Source organism: Siphateles boraxobius, unplaced genomic scaffold (assembly GCF_051911475.1).
Source record: "Siphateles boraxobius isolate OS27281-9 unplaced genomic scaffold, OSU_SipBor_1 6, whole genome shotgun sequence".
Classification (NCBI taxonomy): domain Eukaryota; kingdom Metazoa; phylum Chordata; class Actinopteri; order Cypriniformes; family Leuciscidae; genus Siphateles; species Siphateles boraxobius.
In genome coordinates this window covers 29,078,536-29,100,615 of record NW_027509186.1, presented here as the reverse complement: position 1 = coordinate 29,100,615, position 22,080 = coordinate 29,078,536, and the positions used below count along the sequence as shown (strand labels likewise).

The 22,080-nt window shown below is 36.2% G+C and overlaps 1 protein-coding gene across 6 annotated transcripts in view; it reads left to right on the top strand.

Moving 5' to 3' along the window:
• Positions 1 to 22,080, top strand: part of cadm1b (cell adhesion molecule 1b) — a 199,272-nt gene that overhangs the window by 136,405 nt on the left and 40,787 nt on the right. For all 6 annotated transcript variants that reach the window (XM_077208715.1, XM_077208716.1, XM_077208714.1 and 3 more), the window contains 6 exons: positions 208 to 354; positions 5,226 to 5,378; positions 7,677 to 7,814; positions 12,776 to 12,934; positions 14,592 to 14,688; positions 15,152 to 15,324. In XM_077208715.1, the coding sequence (XP_077064830.1) occupies positions 208 to 354; positions 5,226 to 5,378; positions 7,677 to 7,814; positions 12,776 to 12,934; positions 14,592 to 14,688; positions 15,152 to 15,324 (867 nt within the window). The remainder of the gene's footprint in view (positions 1 to 207; positions 355 to 5,225; positions 5,379 to 7,676; positions 7,815 to 12,775; positions 12,935 to 14,591; positions 14,689 to 15,151; positions 15,325 to 22,080) is intronic.

Below are 22,080 nucleotides of genomic sequence, written 5' to 3'. Positions count from 1 at the left end.
AGTACTTCACAGGGAATTTGGTTGTTAAATGCAATTTTTTTATGACATCAAAATCACTTTGACTAGTGTCATCGCTCAACAATTTCAAAGCTCCAGTAGACCTTTCTCAAAAGATTGTCATGTTATTCTGTATGGAGAAAATGAATAGGATTTGTATTTCTGCTGCGTTCTATTGTAAGGCTTGTATCTGTTCTCTCTGGGTTACAGCACAGGGTCAGAACCTGGTGACGAATAATGTCTCAGTGGTCGAGGGCGAGATGGCTATCATCAGCTGCCGGGTGAAAAACAACGATGACTCTGTCATCCAACTGCTCAACCCCAACCGACAGACCATCTACTTCAGAGACGTTAGACGTAAGCAGTACTGACTTCTCTTTTATGCTCACTTCAGTTCAAGGCAGAAAATATCATAATCCAACCAAAGCCTGCATTGTTTTTCACAGAAAATTCCAATTTTACGCACCAAAATGGCCCTGCAACCCCATACAAATTCATAATTTGGCTGCTCGTCACAACCTCCTATCGTTTAAAAGAGCAGCAAGGCATTGCATTGTTGACAAGGTCCTTTTCAATAATTGAGTGACAGAGTGTAATTGTGTCAGGCTGATTAGAGTCCTCTGAGCGGACCGTTTAGATTCCAGCCTTGAGATTGTTTGGATGCTCAACGACGCTCTGCATGCAAAGTGTATAATTTTGCCTTCTCTTCTAAATAAGGACCTTGATGAGCTGCTAAGTGACGATCTGACCCGTGATCCGAACCTAGTTCAGCTAATGTGTGGGAATAACCTCCTCATTCCCTCCTATGAAGCGTTCTCCATATGAATCGCTCCTATGGTAATTTAAGATGAGCAGATGATAACACATTTATGGTTTTGAGGGGTATTTCATGACATTTCAAATGCAATTTACATGTGCATCTGGCCTATCTCTCCGCGGGATCCCGTATCCTGCGGTTTGAGTAAATATTCAAGGGCGTTTGAAGTATTTGTAGACATCTTGTTCCTCTTGACAAGTAAATGTTTAATGTATACTCTGATAACATACATTGTGGCAACAGACATTTTAAAGACATTTTGTTATTGGGGTTAATGTATGTTCTTTATTTATGCAAGGCCATATGTCTGTTATTCTTTTTTAAAAGTTCTTCTATTCGACCTTTCGGCCAAGATTTCATAGCTTTAGGGAAAATGGGGTAATTTTTACAGCCCCTTTCTTCAAAGAAACCGAGGGTGAATATTTGAGTTAGAAACACATTTACGTAATGTTGTAATTCTGCTTGCTCACTCGTCTCAACATTCGAGCCAGAAAAGAACACATTGATGAAAGGTCAGGTTGGAATTTTGTCATGACTTTATCTAATTTAATTAATGTGTTGGTGGTACCAAATTCTCATAGTGGGCATATTTTAGTGCCAATTACACCCGACATAAGCTTTCCGATCTGTGAATACTATGAGAGGGAAAGGCAGGATATGGGTTGGGGTTTAGGAGAAGGAAGATAGACAGAAAGAGAGAGAGCGGGAGAGCGCTCTAGCCGCAAGCTCTGACATTATTTCTATGGATGTGACTGGAGGGATGCTCAGCCTTCAATCTCTTTAATGCTGTAATGTATTATTCTGTCTAATGTTTACTGGGCTGCCAGCTCTGTTTGTGAAAAGTATGACCACTTGAACAATTCATAGTTTTATCCCTTCAGCACAGATGGCTGGCACTGTGCATTCAAAATGACACAAGAATGTGAATGTCTTAGCGTATATAGCATGCACCTGTGGATGCCGGCCGATGATATATTGCACAGTGTGCTTCGTTATATATTAGCAATATGATTCAGCGGTGGTTTATTGTTTCCGCTGAGAAGCGTTGGCTAAAGTTTTATCACATTACATTCAGACTGCTATTCTCATTTCCTGTCACTTATGCTAGAGCTGCTCTATAAGCCTTTTAAGAGCAACTTAGAATTAAACAGTGACGGTTGGAGAAATTGTCATTTTTCATTTTCTGAAGATGAAAATGATATTCGCTACAAATTACATTTTACAGCTCAAAGATATTTTTGGCACTTTTTTAGTGAACTTCCCTTTCAGTACACTTAAGTTAGGTAAATTATAATACTATTAATGTCAAAAGGATGATGACTGTTTCAGTGTTATTTTATAGCATCTACTGTACAGTACATACCACATACTGTTACCCTCTCCTAGGAAACTTCATTCACTTGGGATCTTTGGGTAAAATTTGACCTACATTGCAAATCATTAAAAATTCATGACTTCATTATTAGGGTACAACAGGTCTCACCTACAGGAAAATACGTAAATACAAAAAGAAAATACGAAAGAACTTTGGGACACAACTTTTTCCCCTTTCTCATTTATTTCTAATACTTTTGGGACGTTATAATATTTCATATGCATTTTATAAAAATGTCTGTATGATTCTGCTGTTAGTAAGTGGATTATATGTATCTTACATCTACAATTTTAGTTCATTTAAACTTCACAAATACTGTAAAGATTTATTGTGACTGACAATATATGACAGTCAATTTAGGTCCACTTTGCAAATATGTCACAAAAACACCCCCACTTATGCCAAGCTTTTTTTTTCTTCTGCAGTCCTACAGGTGTTTGGAAAAAGTGCTGTAGTATTATTTTTTGTTTGGTGCTTAAAAAATGACATTTAACTGCAAACGAAAAGTTTATAAAAGGGTAATACAAAAGCTTTGCAAAACAAAAGCAATCTCATTTTCTCATCACCAAGTCCCTTTACAGGCTTTGTAGATTTAATTGCGTTAATACAAAGTTCTGCCATGAAATTCTAGATGGCGCAGGCTAATAGGTCCTCAATTCAAACATAGTTCTCTACAGGGCACAGCTGATTAACTACATGGTCGGTGTTTGCTGTTGCAGTTTGCAGCGCACTTAGAGAAACCCTCCACCTCCCCCAGCTCCACATGTACAGATCTGCTATGGGTAATTCATGGATATATTGTGTAATTCATATATTCCATGAAAACAAAAATGAATAAATGTAAAAATGAATAAAAATATATTGTGCAGCAGCATGTCTTACATTCTTACAGCAGCGTGTCGTGTATGAATTGGCAGTTGCAAATCCTGTACTTGCCCTGCAGCAGCAGCAGCAATAATCAGCAGCAGTGACAATAACAGCAGCATATAAGATCTATTCTGCCAATACCAAACATCGTCATATTCATTGTCATGACCCAACACCTGTGAAAAGATGACTCGAGAGGACTCCAACACCTCTGAAAAGACAGCGCCAAATTCTGCGAGGACATCAGTTGAAGCAAACTCTTAATCAACATGCACCAATGCTTGTTGTTTCATTATACCCTAATCATTTGCTAATAACATGTATTCATTACTTCAATGAGCTCATTGTTTTCTGTCTTAAATTAATACATTGTTTAAATGAATACATACATTGTTAGCTAACTACGCGATTTGTATATGTACAGTACATTTCTGAAATGCACAACTTGGACACAGTCACCTCTGATAACAGATCACAATAAATTTGAATTAAATTGAATAGAATATTCATCACCATGCCAAACACTCCAAGAGTTGTCATGACAAACATTTTTAGATATTTTTGACATTGTCACAAAGTCTTGTCCAAAAAATAAAACAATTTAAAGTGCATTCAAAAATAGGTCAAGAATGGCTCAAAAACAATAGAAGGGTTAAAATGTGGCCATATATCCTTATTACAGAAAATGTGTTCTGCTCAGTATATTTCCATCAACATAAGAAGATATATGCTGTCTTGTAAGACAATCCAATTTGTATTTGATTCATCTAACATGCTATATGTAATTTCCTGTGCCCCTTCTCTTTTCATTCTCCAATCTGTGTGTCAATTTGAGATAGTAGGCTAGGACAGCTGAAGAGCATCTCAAGCCAGCTGGGACACAGAACAATCAGATTCACTCACTGTCAACCTCTTACGGACTCTGATGCTTTAGAATTTAAAATGCACTCTAATGAGCCCCATTCATGTGCAGGTTTGCCTTTCAGAGATTTATATCCTTCATATTTTGCGAGACTTCTGCAGCACTTCTACCATTGCACTGTACTGATGTGGAGAAATGACAGTCCTCCGGCATTACCTTAAGTCTGAAGTCATAGATCTGTTTGATGCATAGTGCATAAACTCCCCATATCAATTGCAATTCAGTCCGAGCACTAAGAAAATCAGCCCTTTCATTTCCCACCCACCATCTTTTTGCTCAAAACAAGCTGGCCTCATCATTATTCTCAGAGAGGACTTCCAAATGCTTCCCAGGTTCAGGGTTTGGATTAAGAGGGGGTTCTTAAAATGCACCATCAAAGGTCTTAAACTTCTTATGGAGTTGCTCAATTAGAGCTTTGACTTCTTGAACTTTTGAGCGCGATTTTTGAGTTCGCTCATTTAATGAAACTCCCCAAAAGTTCATGATATAGCATTATTTAACAGTTGGTTCTGGTCCTCGAAATCTGATTGGCTGAGCGGCATTCCAAGAGTTCCTATATACAGTCTTTGGGGAAGTTCACACATAATTTTTTCTCGTGTTTTTAACAGCAAAAACACATTGTGTAAAATGGCCCTTTCACTGCACTAGAAAAAAATAAATGATGCAGGAATTTACTTTCACTGTAAAAAAAAATATGATCAATAAGTAATGAAAACATACTGTATTTTTTACCAATTTTTTTGTACAGTCTATGGTTTTTACATTGCTTTAACATCAAAATAAGTTAAGCAATTTACGACTTTTTTATAAGTTATACAAGATTCAACTTATTTTTTAACACCGTTTAATGTAATTTAAGTTGAAATAACTTTGATTTGCATTTAAAAATTTAAGGCAGCTACTTTTTTACAGTGTTGAAACAATTTTCACTCTATAAATTGCTAGTGGATTTCACAAATAACGGCAAGTAACACATTGAATTAAATGTGAAATTTTGAAGTAGAAAGACAGAAATAATATTTTCTTGTACATTTTCCCCTTATAATCTGTTTATAAAACTTAACGTTTTGATTTCATTTGGGACTATTTTAGTGGTGTATAAAACTGGCCAAATTTCATCTGAAACATTACTCGATATTAACTTCTTACTTCTTGAAATGTTGGAAAACTGCAATATCACACTCACATTGATTTGTCTACTTCTTACTCATCCAAATCTGTAATCCTCACTCTTTATGTTTTCTCAGCCTTAAAGGACAGTCGGTTTCAGCTGGTTAACTTCTCGGACAACGAGTTGTTAGTGTCGTTGTCCAATGTGTCACTCTCGGACGAGGGCCGGTACGTGTGCCAGCTCTACACGGATCCTCCGCAAGAAGCCTATGCAGACATCACAGTGCTGGGTATGACATCTACCTTACATCTACTATAGAATGCTAAAATCCTGATTATCGATTTACCTCATTGATTCGTTCACTCAATTGAACTTGACTAATTGAATCTCACCATGACACAATATCAGCCAATTACTCTCATGCCGTTTCCAATAACACAAACCTAACAAAAAGGAACAGATGTTGCGCTATTGATATTGGTAGATCGCTTTTGGCAGGCGTATTGACTGAATTCCTCTTAGATGTTGAAAAGGCTACATCGAGCGATTCTGGAGTTAGCTTTGTGCGACTCTTGCGTTGAATGACACTAACATTAGAGGTTTATTATGCAGCATATTTGGACATCCTGGAGAGCTGAATGGAATTGAGTGCTCTCTAAAGTAGCATGAGTTTTATGAGGATATGCGTTCCTTCACAGCATGGACTCTTAACCACAGGACATGAAAGCATGAGGCAAGATATTAGAAAAAGAGCCCTCAAACGTCAGCTCTTGTAGTGACAGACGTTTTAGTGCCATCAGCAAAGCACCATATGAGCTAATGTGCTATGAAAAATTAAAACAAGAGTAAAACAGCTTGTCAATTGGTTGAGTAGGTCTGGCACTGTCCAAATACACAATGAGACCATCGAAATATAGAATTGCTTCTGTATGTAGCTCTAAATGTTTCGGAGATAGCTAAAACAAGTTGAGTTGTTGCTAATCTAGCGATGCTGTTCATCATCTTAAATTAGCTAATGAAGCTAATCAAAAACGCAAAGTACACAAACAACGTCTTAAACCAGCCAACAGACTTGCTTGACCAGGCTGGGAGACTGTTTTTTTTCAAACAGGGATAGCTTAAACAATCTGGTTTATGGCTGGTTTACTTAACCTATTTATTATCTTAAAGACCCCGATAAACTTCAAGCGAAATCGAAGAACAAACTGGTGTGCTGGTGGAGTTTGTTTTGGGAGTTTGAAACAGCTTGCCAAAGCTAATTTTCCAGAAATGTGTCCTCCGGCGGATAAACACCTTCGAACTACCATTGGTCCGTGGCGATTAAGTAATAGGTAGAGGTGAGCTCCGGGGTTCCGCCCTCTTCGTGGAAACCTGTTCGTGGAAATCTTCTCTGGTTTATTTTACTCTGTTGAGTCCGTCGAGGTCAGACGTCCGGTCCGGGAAAGAAAACATAAACACTGGAGAGCTGCTTTATAGTAGAAATTGAAGTGTAATTCTAACAGAAAGCAACACTAACACTGTTGTTTTTTTATGTTAAATACTATAAAGTTGTTTGGTTTAAAGCATTCTGTTGTATAAAGTGATGATGATGATGATGATGTGACTTTACTTGACTGGAGTGGCGAAGGGCAGAGCTCGTGCAACATCACATCACTATTACCAGATGCTTTCTTAAAGGCTGTTTTCTCACCACTGTCATTTTTGTTGTGTGTTTATTTTGTTACTGAGACAAAAGACAGCAGAACATATTTACTTATTCATCTAAACGGGATGTTAGCTATCACTGCAAATGCATTTAGAATGCTTCTTATCTCTAAACGAAGAATGAAAAGGAACTTCGCCGGGAGTATATTGCGACCATAACTTAACAGATAAAGCTGATTGGTCATATGCTCTTTGCCCTGCTGAAAATCCGCTTAAACAGCCAACTAAAATGTTTCAGAAAACAAAACATTGAATGATGTACTGTATAAATAATGTTTTAGTCACATTTATTAAGTATTAAGCAAAAACTGTTTTCAAATCTTAATTATTCCAAACAGGTATAATGTATTTACAGGTGCATGTATTTGTATAGTTCATTACATATGTATCTTTTTTATATATCTGTGTAGCACTTTTTACAACACTTATTTTTCCAAAGAAGCTCTGCAAAGAATAGCGTCATACAAAACCCCATTGAGGAAGCCACAGGTGACAGTGTCAACCCCCTAACATGGAGGTAGAAACCTTGCGAGGATCCAAGGAAGTCTTGCTGATAGAGCTTGTTAAAAAGCCTGGTGGGGACACCAGCACACCAGCATTCCATGCTGGAGACCAGTATCCAATCCAAAACATAGACTATAGGGAGTTTTCAGATAGAATGATTAGAAAAAAACAAGATTGACTCAAAAACAACACCTTTTCCACCATATTTGCACTGTTTTTGCTTTATTATTACTGATTTAAGTTCTCGATAGGCATCAGCAAATCTTAGTAAAATAACAGTTTGTCCTTTTGCGAGAAAACAGATTAAAAAAAAAAAACATTGATCCAACGCAGAAGGGCTGTCGCACCATCTCTAATCTTGCTGTTGATCTTCTGCCAGTTCCACCAGGCAACCCAATCTTAGAGTCCCGCGAGGAAATCGTGAGTGAGGGGAATGAGACCGAGATAACCTGCACCGCCATGGGCAGCAAACCTGCTTCCACCATCAAATGGATGAAAGGGGACCAACCACTCCAAGGTCTGACTTAGATTCAAGGAAGATTGTGCAGATAAGTTTGCTGTGATTACTGATGTCTCTGATCTGAACACAACACACCATGGTTTAGGATTGTGATTTCATAATGACTTTCAATTAAGGCTTCAGAAGGTGTATCCAGTGAATTGCCAAGAAGAGCTCAACATGCGGGATTTTTGGTGCTTTTCAGTCAAGCTTAAATAAGTAGCTTTGAATGAACTCCAACTGTTTACCTCCCACTCAGCAAATGCTGCCCACATATTAGTTCTCACTGGTTTAGGCAGTGTGGTCTGACATAAAGGACTGAATGTGCAGGCTGGTTAATGTGCTTATAAACAGCTTTTCTCCATTAGACAGCAGGGTGGGACTGTTGAATAACATTCAGACTACCTGGGGAAACAGAGGCAAACATGGCAGATGATATGGCGCATTTGAACAGAATCTAAGTTTAATGTGTCAACTGTTTATGGATTACAAACATCACAGCTTCATTAACTGCAGTGAAAGCAGTCAGACAGTGGCCTAAGGCGAGAGATTTCATGTGCTAAATGAGTCAAATTCTAGCTAGTACGCAGTAAGGATCATAGAAAACACACATTAAGTTAATCATTTTCTAATTAAAAAGTGTTAATCTGAACCACACAAATTATGGTGTCAATACATATTGCTTGAAACACCATAGATTATAACGCTTTGGAGGATTATTAAGTATAGAGCAGAATTTTAACTAATCTTAGACTAAAATTATTTTATTTATCATATACCAATTATCATATAATGTAGTATGTGAATGTTTTGCCATAAATTTTATATTTAATATTTAAATAACAGCTTGCTGTTACATTACCTACCCGTATGCTAATTTAAATCATATCTTGTTACTACAAAATACTTTTATGCAGCTGCAGCAATATGGACCAATTTTTTATATATATATATATATATATATATATATATATATATATATATATATATATATATATATATATATAATTGTTTTAACTTAAATGTTTATTTGAGTTAGTTGCCAATGCAACATTTCTAATTTTAGGTTTTTTTTACATCTAATGTTTAAGTTTTTTTTTTCAACTATATTTCAATTGCCAAAAAACTGTTTTTTTAAAGGGACAGTTCAACGAAAATGAAAATTCTGTAATCATTTACTCACCCTCAAATTTTTCCAAACCTGTATGAATTTCTTTCTTCTGCTGAAAACAAAGGAATATATTTGAAAGATTTTCGGTACCCAAACAGTTGATGGGCCTCATTGACTTCTATAGTAAGTGAAAAAAATACAATGGAAGTCAATGGGGCCCCAACCACTGTTTGATTACCGACATTCTTTAAAATATCTGTGTTCAGCAGAAGAAAGAAATTCATGAGTAAATAATCACAGAATTTACATTTTCGTAACTATTCCTTTAATATTTTTGGATTTATTTAACAAAAAAAATATTGACGCAAACAGTGTAATAATGATAATCCGAATTAATAATTAAATAATATATAACATTTACAAAATAGTGATGTATGTATGTATATATATATATATATATATATATATATATATATATATATATATATATATATATATATATATCTCAGGGATGGGCAACTCCGGTCCTCGAGGGCCACTGTCCTGAAGAGTTTAGCTCCAACCCTAATTAAACACACCTGAAGAAGCTAATCAATGTTTTCAGGATTACTAAAAAATATTTTTTGTCAGGGTTGGAGCTAAACTCTGCAGGACAGTGGCCCTCGAGGACCGGAGTTGCCCCTCCCTGATATATATATATATATATACAATTAAACTTGTCCAAAGCTCTATAATGAGGGGAACATAATTTCCTATGATGGGAAAATTATGGTTCCTATGAAAAAAACATTTAATCAATTACAAAATTAGCATGATCCTTAATGAAGAGTCTTCATGGACTCAGTAACTGAAAGAAACTTATTGTCATAGGCCTTAAAATGTCTTTGGCATACAGTAACTGATGTGTTTTTTGTAACGGTGTCTTAGTATGCGCTGACAGAAGAGAAGGGAGATGAGGTATAGGTCAGTGTCGAGCTGTAATTATTTCCCACTTCATTAGGTCCAAGTAAACCGTCATACTCTGGGCTGCAATTAGCTCAATGCCCTTGAGTTTAGAAATTGTCTTAGGATGAGGGCTAACATGATGTGCAGTAACCCCACAGACAGCTACTGACCTCTGGGCTGCTTTATATGAATTCATCATGGTCTGGACATGTCTGGATCATCCATCGTAATTATGTGCTTTTGCCATTGTTATAATTCATTTTCATTTCAGTTTTAGTAATTTTAGTACTTAAACTTATTTCAGTTAGAAAGAATAACTTGCCTAGTTTGTTTTTCATCTAATCTTTATTTCAGTTACTGAAAAGGATTTTTAACAGTGTTATTTTAACAATACAGTAACAACACTGCTCTAAAAATAGCTAAGCATTTAGTTTAACTATGTGACCCTGGACCACAAAACCAGTCACATGGGTCAATTGGGTTTTAATTGAGATTTATACACCATATGAAAGCTGAATACATAAGCTTTCCATTGATGTATGGTTTGTTAGGATAGGACAATATTTGGCCGAGATAAATAAAAAGAATGAATATCTGGAACATGAGGGTGCAAAAAAATAAAAATCAAAACATTGAGAAAATTATCTTTAAATTTGGCCATTTATGTTCGCAATTGTGGTGCATTTACTCACCAATTTTTTATATATATATTTACGGTAGGAAATTTACAAAATATCTTCATGGAACATGATCTTTACTTAATATCCTACTGATTTTTGGCATAAAAGAAAAATCTATCATTTTGACCCATACAATGTATTGTTGGCTATTGCCACAAATATACCCCTACTTGACTGGTTTTGTGATCCAGAGTCACCTATACATTTCTCAGTAGCAAAGTGGTATCATCACTCCTTTTCAGTATCAAAGCTATATTTTAAGTTGCAAGATATTGTAGCACTGTTACATTTTTCCTATCAATATTTGAATCATAGTTATATTTCAGACAGTTTGCTCACACACTGAATTGTTAGAAGAAGTTTATAATTTATTAAAACAGTAAAAGGGATTTAAAAAAAAAAAACGAGAACAAAACGAGTGCTGGATGAAGCAGAATATTTATTTACAATCAGTTGAAGCCAAACCTGCAAATGCATCCTATTGTTTGCCAGCGATGAACAAGCTCTTTATTAAGTTCAAAAGCTGCATGTGGAGCTTGTGAATGACTCAGTACTGCAGATAAAGACATTTAACAAAATAAAGAGTACTGAAACAGATAGACAAAAACACATATAGTATCAAACGTTACCTTGACATTTTTAAAAGGACATTGTGAAAATTGAAATTAGCACTGTGTCATGTAAATAAGACAGATTCGACTGGAAATAACGGTAGCACTTTAGTAGGTTCAGGGTTAGTTATTACCCAGTTAGTGTCATTACTACAATAAGCACATTGGATGATCAAGCGAAAAAGGATTGTTAAATAAAGTGCTACCGAATTAACTTTTTCTGTTTTTTTTTTCTTTCTGTTTTTTCTAAAGTATCAGATTACCCATTATGGTTACACTTTATTTCGATGATCCACTTTACACATTCTACTAGCTCTAGGTAACTAGAGTATTAGACTGGGTTCGGGTAAGTATAATAAGTTGATGTAGTTGCAAAGTTACTCATAGTCAGTAGAATGTCTTTTGAGGGACCATCAAAATAAAGTGTTAGCAGGTATTAGGCAGACAGTCTACTAATACTCTAATGAGAGTTAGTTGACTTTTATTTGCAAAGTTAATCAAATATCTAAAGTGGACCCTCGAAATAAAGTGTTACCCAGATTATTATTTTATATTTTGAATACTATTAATAAAAATATATAAAATATGTAGGATGCCACCAATTCGCCAAAATGTAAAATAGTTGCAAATTGCCATGAGATTGTGTTAGACTGCACCTTAACTGATGTTTTTGGCATAACTTAGCAGTTAGCATATGTGCAGATAGTGTGGATGACATGGATTCAAACACCTTTTGAAAAAACATCTCAAACCAGCCTAAGCTGATGGTCTTAATTGGTCTCCCAGTCTTGTCAGGCTGGTGTGTTGGCTGATTTAGGACACTTTTCAGCTGATCAGACTAAGGGTACGTTTACACGACAACGATATCCTTAAAACGAAGAAGTTTGTCCTTTGAGTTTTCCGCGTACAGACAACACCATTGTCAAAACGATCCCCAGTCACACGGATCCGTGAAAACGCTGTATTCCGCTGCCAGGCCATTAGATGCCGATGAAACACTATAGACTAAACATGTTATAACCATTTGCGTGAAGTCATCGTCTTCAGAGATTAGCGTTTTTGTTGTTTACACGGAGACCGTTTTCAAAAACGTGCACTTTGAAACCGGTTTTCAAAAGTTTGCATTTTCAGGCACCGAAAACGAAGTTGTTGTGTAAATGAATGGCCAAAACGCATAAAAAGTTTTACGTTTTTAGTTGAAAACAGTGCCGTGAAAACAGCACCTAAAAGACCAGCTTGACGGCAAGCTAAACCTTTATAACACCAGTTTGAAGACCAGTGTAAACCACCGGCAATGCTAACAGTGGAATAGCTCATGTCATCAATTAAATCAATCAAACTGGCAAACCCAAAATAAAAAAAGCATTTAATTTTCACATGGAGAACGAAAGCTGTCGTGCAACCCTGTGTTTTATGTCCTGTCGTGATGTTTGGTCGTCACATGTGGCTCAGAATGTGCCCTATGCACGCTGTATTAAGCATGAATAAATATATGAATGTGAAATTTGTCTGGAGGTGATGGTATCAATCCGCATGACCCTCCTCCCGGTGACACAGTGTTATTATGAGCAGGCCGGGATGGAGGGAGCTCGCTTGTTATGGCTGACATGTCACTCTTGCGGCCGTTCCCAGGTGAGGCGACTGTCGAGGAGTTATACGACAGGATGTTTACTGTCACCAGCCGGCTCAGGCTCACCGTCTCCAAGGAGGACGATGGAGTGGCCGTCATCTGCATCATTGACCACCCAGCCGTGAAGGACTTCCAGGCCCAGAAATACCTGGAAGTGCAGTGTGAGTCATCTCTAGATGAGGAGAAAAGCTGTAAAAAAGCCTCGGTTTAATCTTCTCACCTGCATGCGGTGGTCAATTAAACTGCCTTTGTAATGAACTAAAGAACTTTTGTTACATAATTAGACCATTTATAAAGAAATGAACGCCAGACAATTTAAAATATTCATCCTCATGTCACATTTGGAATTTCTTTTTAAGCATTTTCATGCATTAATTTGACTGACATTGTCATGAACAAAAGAAGCTTTTGTCACACAATTAGACCAGTTATAAGGAAATTAACAGTGAAGCTTATTTGTTTTACAGGAATAGTTCAATGATTTTTCCTCCGCCATGCCATTGTGCAACAAAAAAGTAATATTTTTTTTAAAATCTTCAAGCAGCTATTCCATAAATTCTTCAATTCGTAGTGCCCTCATATCTGTTCAGCTCCAAAAATTATGCTAAAACAAAACAAAAAATCTGAAAATTTTAATTATTAACTGATAATCCTCGTCTCTAGTGAGCTATAACCTGATCACTGAGTTCAGATCAGAAACAAATAATTTTTCAGTGAGCCGGTTCTTTTCTATGAAGCTTTTTCTTTCAGACTGAACAATATGTTCATGAATCTGAGTTCAACTCAGTGACTCTGTGATCTGGTCTGTGTTTACAGCTCACTGGTGGGGAAGATTATTTGATTAACAGATTAAATGTGTCCTAAAGATATTATGTGAATTCAGAAGTTGAATATAGTGCGTGAACATATGGATTATTCAATTTATTCATGATTAAATTTGATGTGTCAATTTTAGCTGTGGTCACTATGAATTGTAAAGAAAAGATATGTTTTATATATTCCACTGAAGAAATTAAGTAACACTGGTTTGGAAAAAAATAAATCAATTGAGTCAATAATTTGATTTTGTGGTGAACTGTGCCTTTTAACCTGGGCAAGGTCTAGGCATTTGCTTTAATTAAAACAGACCCAGTCTTGTTATGCGTAAACATGAAATGCTGTCCACCAAATAATGCATTGATTAAGAGCGTTTGCTGCACGTTTTTTTTTTTTTTTTTTTGTGGTACGGTCCTGGAAAGGTTAACCTACCCTTTTGTAATCTTGGCAGAATATTAATTTATTCAGATAGCTGACTGCTCAGGGTGACCTTTGAGAAGAAAAGGCAGGAGGGATCAGCTCAACTGTAACAGCTTGACATTTTGACTAACATAGATAAAAGAGAAAAAGGGAAAAAAAATATTTTACAGTACTGTTAAATTGACTGTTTAAATTCATAGGAGTGTCATCTTTCCTCACACGCTTTACCCAGGCTATAAAAATCTCGTACTGTCATGTTCGCACTCTTTTAGGCTCACTGAGTTGACTTAATATAGTGTAACGTGAACAATGAGGCCCAGAAGAGCAGCTAAGATCTGCTCCCTTCATTATACAGGTCTTTGTATTAAGCATGAATACATAATACACATGAATGTATAAATGTGAGTGTGCAAATTATGTCCAAACCTGCCGGGGATGTTTTCTAATCAGACTGAGAGGCAGGTATGTGGCCTTAGAATGATAATTAGATAGATACAATAGTTTCAAGGGTACCGAGCAGCATCAATGTACTGCAGTGCAACTGGAAATAAGTGTGTTTGTGTCTTTATGTTCATTGCACAGATAAACCAGAAGTGAAGATTGTTGTGGAATTCCCAGAGGGTTTGACCAGAGAAGGAGAAAATCTTGAGCTGACGTGCAATGCTAAAGGAAAACCGCAGTGAGTCCAACACAGGGCCCTCAGGCCACTTTACTCATTTCGTATGTATTTGTTTGGTTGCTTTACCATACAGATAAGAATATGATAACATCAATAACTTGGATATATAGACAGGTATGCAAATAGGTATGTGGCTTGGTAGTGTTACTTCATACTTATTTTCTATTTATAAAATGTCCTGTTTCTGATAGATAGATAGATAGATAGATAGATAGATAGATAGATAGATAGATAGATAGATAGATAGATAGATAGATAGATAGATAGATAGATAGATAGATAGATAGATAGATAGATAGATAGATAGATAGATAGATAACTTTGATAGCATCATGTGCATTTGTTTGCACTGGTGGTGATTTTACAGCAATGTTAAAGTTGTCCTGAATAAAGCGCATTATCCTCTCCCTCTGTCTGAGCATTTTCACACTGAGCACTAAATGATCACTCTGATGTTTTACAGGCCTCATCAAATTAACTGGCTCAGAGTGGATGATGATTTCCCCTCCCACGCCGTGATTACTGGCTCTGATCTCTTCATCGAAAACCTTAACAAGTCCTACAACGGAACATACCGCTGTGTGGCATCTAACTTAGTGGGAGAAGCCTATGATGATTACATGCTTTATGTATATGGTATGTACTTGAACTTAATCTGCGTCTGTAAACAACAATTCATAAGAGCAGAGTTTCCCCAGACAGTTCAATTTATAGTCTTAGACAAAATTATACTGTTAATGGTTAGTTTTTCATATCAGTCTGGGTCTTGGCTTAATCTGTGTCTGGACAAGCAGTGCTTGATGTCTTCATGTAATGGTGTGTTTTATCTGAAGTGTTTCAAGTTAAGTTCCACATATATTTCCTGTTTCAAAGCTACAGCTCTGTATTTAAATCAGTTGTTTGATGTTTTTGAAAGACAGAACCATTTAACCCTTTATTGCACAATGTTGCCTCTGGGTTTTCTTCACTTGTTGCCAATAAAATGGGTAATAATGAATGGACGATTTAGGATAAACCAGTAAAAAAAAATTTTTTTTGGTCACAACATATTTTTCTGCCATAATGCACCCATGTAGAGGTCACATTTTTGCTCTGGAAAACTGCCTTTATTAAAGCATTTTATTGATTATTTTTTTCAAAAATATGATTAATATTTCTTAGTGAGTAGGCTTTATTTTAAAACATTTAGAGCTGTATAAATAATTTGTATGTTTTGAGGAATTGCTTGAATATGTTTGTTGCCCTGAAGCAACACTGTGCGACAGTGGAATGGATATGAATGTAGAGGATATGGATCCACTATATTGTAGTTATTATTTGAGGGTGTTTTTGTTTTATGGAAGTATCAACCTTTTTAGCATTTAAATGAAATTTTCCACAAATAAAAACACTTTATTTTATAGCCCAATTCTCACTATTAACTAGTTGCTTATTAGCTTGACTATGATATGATATTTATCATTACTATGATATGACCATGGTGATATGACCATAGATTAAGGGATGTAGAATATTATTCTACATCCCTTAATCCTACCAAATCCCTAAACTTAACAACGACATTACTAACTATTAATAAGCAGTAATTGGTAATTATTGAGGCAAAATTCATAGTTAATAGTTAGTTGATAGTGAGAATTGGACCCTAATCTAAAGTGTGACCAAAAATTATTTTAATAATATGATTCAATAGTTTTGTTCTTCAGTTTAAAAAAAAAATTAGGACTGCGACGACATAATTTTTTTGTAAGTCTCTCAGAAATATTCAAAGTTATTTAAATGAGTAAAAACATGTCTTTGAATAATTTCATTGAAGTGTTGCAAGTAATACCTAAACAGAAGCCGCCCCGTCCCAAATTATTTTTCAAAATTTGTGTTTGATTTTACTAATTAGGTCCATTTTTTGCAAGACAAGTGAATCAAACATGTCTTTTTCAACATTGTTTTCATAATGCATGCAATAGAGGGTTAATACGCTTGAGAGTTCTTTATAGTAGGCTACTAGTCATATTAACACAGGAAGTGCATTGTGTTTAGCGCATGTTTAATCCTTAACAAGGGCTGACAGCTGGATTTTTCAAAAGCCCAGGCAATAATTGCAATGACAGTGGCACTTGAAGCCTAGGATTTAACAAAGCTTTGCTTTGCTATAGACGAATTGAAGTGTTGTTATTGTTTAAAGCAGGTTGTGTTCAGGAGCGCTAACAGTCTGCCAGCTGCAGCTATTACGGGCTGTCCTGTTGAGCTAAAGATATTAGCCTGAAGAGATTGAAGCGGGCTTCTCGTCATTGAGGCGTTTGTCACCGCAGTTATTGGTCTCTGATAATGCTGATATCAGAGGCAGGTGTTTGGGAATGATGTCATCAGCGTCCCATCTGCAGATAGGAGAGTTTGCGTGCATCTCATGCCTGGAAGCGGTTCCACTTCCAGCTCAGCTCAATGTCTGTCACCTCTACCTGAGCGAGCACCACCTGCTGATTACACCACTTCCTCTCTTTTCACAGGCTCCAGCATTTTGGTTCTATTTGCGCCGCGTAGGCGTCTCAGATAAGAGATTTATTGCTGTCTGACTTCATATAAGTGGCAGTTTTTAGTTATAATCTCCCAAGCATTGTGTAATATGTGTGCAAGGACTATGCAAATTATGTTCAGCCATAAAAAAAACGTATTATAATGGAAATGATATGCATTTGTAGTGTTACCCTGAGAGTTGATTCTCTCTTTAGTACGGCCCAAATCGCTTATGTTTAGCAGTAAATAAAATCATTGTCTTGCAGTGCATTTCTAAATCAATTTACACTGCAATTGTCGAGCATGGCCAACCTCAGAGGACTTCAACAAGTGGAAAGACCTCTTGTAGCTTGATAATCCTGGGCACACTATACTTCTACAGCCTGTCAGAGTTACTTTTAATGCTTCTCCTGAGGGGATGGCAGCTTTGCTTTTGCTACAGAGCATTTCCTTTTACTGCCACAGTAAAGCAATGACTTGTGTTGAGCAAATACTTACAGCTCCTAAGTCTTTCGCTACTTTTAGTCATTCAGGGTTTTCTTTTTTTCATGAAACACCGAACAGGTTGTAGCATATGCTCATTTCCTAAAATCACAGATAGTGTGTAGTCTGATACTAGAGAAACACTGTGCATGCCAAGACAATGGCAGCAGTGTAACGTTTTCTCCATTTACACGATTACTGCATTCCTTCACAAAAGGGGTTGTTTTGATGTAGTATCAAATGTTTTGAAGGCTAATATGAATTTACAAAAAGAAAGATACATGTCACAACTTGATAAGCTTGTAGCATAGATGCCGAGAGTGAAAACCCATCCTGTGTTACCGAAGCCTCTGGCACGGGTAGGACTCGGTTAATTTGCTAGAAAAAAAGACTGAGACATTCACTTTATTTGTTTTCAAACTTGGAATTGGAATTGGATGGAAACAACAAAAGGCATTATAATAATAAACATAGGCAGGGTATTATTTTTGTCTGATAAGAAATAAAAAATATATTTTATTGATTTACTGAATGTTTTAGAAAACCCTCTCTTAAATACAAAACTCATAACCAATTTTGAATGGTAGTCTATGTAAACTCCACAGAACTTTTATTTCTACTTGATCTGGGGCCGTATTCACAAAGAATTAGCTCCTAAAAGTAGCTCCTAACTGGCGAATTTAGGAGCAACTCCTAAAAATAATGGGCGTGTCACTCCTAAATTTAGGACTCCTAATTTTTTTCACTAAGAGTTATTCACGAAGCATTTTAGCCCTAAAAGTAGCACCTAAGTCTGGTACAGCTTAAAAGAAGTCGAGAGGACTCCTAACTCACTAAGACCTATTCACAAAGGATTGTAGCGCATACCACCGGCTCTCACAGTCGTCCGGGGTCCGCGACACAAGCGGGAATGCTGCATTGATCTGCAAACAAATCCTCTCCCATGTCTCACGCTTAGTTTTACTTGATATCCCAGTGTCGAATTTCCCTTTTAATTTTTCTTTAAAAAAATTTCAGCACCAACACCAAGCAGCAGTAACTGATACTGCGTCCAGTTAGGCTTTCTTTTCCGTTTTGGCGAGTTCGTAATCCACCGTCATTTAACTATTACATTACTTCAATAGGAGCAACATTTCCTTGCTTTAAGTAGTCTATTTAGGCTATGGAAGCTTGTTTTCGCCACAGAATGAAAAATAAAAAAGGTAATTGCGACTTTTTATCTCACAATTGCGACTTTATTTCTCACAATTCTGACTTCATATCTCGCAATTGTGAGATAAAAAGTCGCAATTATTATTTATTTATTTTATTCAGTGGCGGAAACAAGCTTCCATACTAATAGAATCTCAATTAACCAAGCAAGTGTTAATTCAAGTGTCTTTTTTCATTATATAGGCAAGTGGCGGTTTCATTAGGGTATTAGGCTACCTTAATTTAATTTAATTGAATTCGCCACTTTTCTCTCTCACTCTGCCTTTTTAGAATTACACTTCACTGGGGCCTGCACAAAAATGTCATTATATATGCATTTCGATGACATTACTATTATTATTTTGTGTAGGACACAGAGATATCTAGATATCGTAATTCCATGATTTGTTGCGTCTGTGTTATGTTCCACATGATGGCCCTGTCATCTAACAACCAATCACCGTGATCATTGCAAGGAAACTCGTGCATGAGAATTGACGTCATCCATAGCAACGAAGACTCACTCTTAGTTTAGGAGTTGTCATTTTTCCTTACTAAGAGTAGGTCTGAAAGGCCTTGTGAATAACTTTTAAGAGAAAACTCCTAGCTTAAATATTTTAGTGTGATGTAGGAGTACTCCTAGTGGTAAAATAAAATTCTTTGTGAATACGGCCCCTGACCTTTTAAAAATGAGTTTCATTGTTATAACCTAATGTAGTCAGGTTGATTCAGTCATATTTAATAGTATTGTTTAACATGATTAAAACCAGTTAATTTAGATGTTCTGACAAATCTAATATTGTAATGCACAGTATAGGATTTGTTTGATTTAAAGATATTATCTTTGTATGTTAGTACAAACTTGACTTTATAACCTATGTTCCGGTTTCTAGTCTAAATTTAGACAAAGGGAAATAATATTAGCCTGCAAATCTAGTTTAAAATATACAGTTTGTGGTATACAGCTAAAGTCAACTCCAGTTCAAGAAAAGGAAGTAATATCTTCTCTTTGGTAAATGTGATGTAACTGCACTGCTCCAGGGGATGTCTTGCCATGACTTTATAAGTGTTCTACAGGGTGAAGAGCTACAGGGTTAAAATCCAACTTGATCCCGGTTCTAATGGTAGTGGGTGGCTCAGTCCGGAAACATCTGCACTGTGAATTGGAAGACCAAGGCTTAAGTCCTTCCAGAGCCATTTTTGTTACTGTAGCTATTGTGCCCTTGAGCAAGACACTTAACCTCCTTTCTACAGGTTCACCCTTTGACTGCCCCGCATCTCTGTTTGTGATTCAAGAGCACAGATATACAGTGAAAAGAAGTGTGCCTATTAGGTACAGTAAACAACAAGAAGAAAGTTGAAAGAAACTTAAAGCAATATTCCCTACACATTACCAGCTTTTATGAACATTGCCGAAATTATTCCTCTACGGAGACCTAGCAATACCTTCTGCCAGTCCTAAAACACTATCACTAGAAGTCAATTGTCCCAGTTCTTTAACTAGGTCACATAGGGTTTTTTTCTTCTTTTTTTTCAGATGAGCTTTTAACTGGAAGAGGACATTGAGTAGTCTTATTCTGTCTAGCTATAGCAAGTACTTTCTCCAGTAAATGTTCAGTTCACTTCATGGTCCTTTTCCTTCAGAAAGATATAGGCTAGTTGTAATGATTTTCCAGGTAGGTGATTTTGCCCGCAGGATTGGTCCACTCAGCAAAACCTGCTGATCAGGTACTTCTTTAATGCAATTCATGTACGTTTATCAACGTTTATCATTATACTGAAGTTGTGTAAATTATCTGGAGATTTGGCATTTGGGAATATGCGACACTGAAGGAATCGGCACGTCATATTGGATGCTCAAGGTCTCCAGCCTTGTCATTGAATTCATGCTCCATCCTTTTGTGTCATTCTGTATACTGTACATTTGGATTCATTATCCATACTTCAGTCCCCTGAGTTGCATTTAGCATTTGATACAAATGTAGTTTGTATCATGCAAATCCATCAGTGACTCATTACTCTTTATTAACAGCAAACATATGCAAAATGAAAGTATTTATAAAGCTATAGAGGTTTGAATGTGTTAATATGAGCTTTTAATTACATCTGAGGTATCTTATGTTGACCTAAAGCGTGCTAAAATACAACAAAAATATCTAAATATACGTTGGTGCTCACAGGAGAATTGATTTCTCCCACTAATCATGGCATCCAGATTAATTAGCATGTATCTATTAACACCGTGTCTGCATTTGTTAAGTATAGCATTCACAGTGGAATTTTGCTTGCAGGTGTAGTTCAGGCAGTGCATTTAATTTGTTGCTGAAGCTAATCAATCTGGTCCAGCTAATTGCATGTTTGCTTTTTAGTCTGTCTCTAGTTTTAAGTTTTGGTGCTGTTCACCTGTTGTGAATTGCCAGTCAGTGGATTATGATAAGAAATGCTTTATGTGATTCAAACCAGAAGGTTATGTGCCTGGATCAACATCTTTATCAATATTAACCAATTGCTGCCCTATTTTCTAAGATGTGGGGCTGTGATTCATTAATTATATTATATTATATTACTATAAAAAATGTACTTGCGCATCTCCAGGCAACGCACAGTAGTGGAGTTTCTGGATGAATCAGAATTTTTAACAAATAATTTGAGTAATTACTTTAAGGACTCACTTATGAAAACAGCCATTTGGTTAATTCCTGAATGAATCAGTTTTCTTAAACAAATTGGTTGAGTGAGTGATTCAGTGACTCACTCATTAAGTCATTTATTTGGCGTCCCTGTGTGAATCAATCAATTTGAATCAATTAGTTGAATGAATGATTCAATTGCTTGATAAAACAAGTATGATTGTATGCTTATATCATAATATTATAAAAAATATAAATTTAATATAGTATCCGAATAATGCATTTAATATTAATTTAACACTAGAACCGCCACAAGGTAATATTTACCCATGGCTGTTTTTCAAATGTACTTAACAGATTCTGAAGTCTCCCAGTCATTGACTTTTACTAAAATTGTGTTATTTACAATCCCCTGTTGTTAAAAATTGTTTAGATAAAACAAGTTTAAAAACGGGGCATTTATACTTACAGTATAAGTGCCAGCTGGTCAAATTTACCTATATAATGCTTTTCTTTTCATAATTTTTGCTCCGCTTATGTTTTAACGTTCTGTTACTAGGCAACATCTTTCACCCAC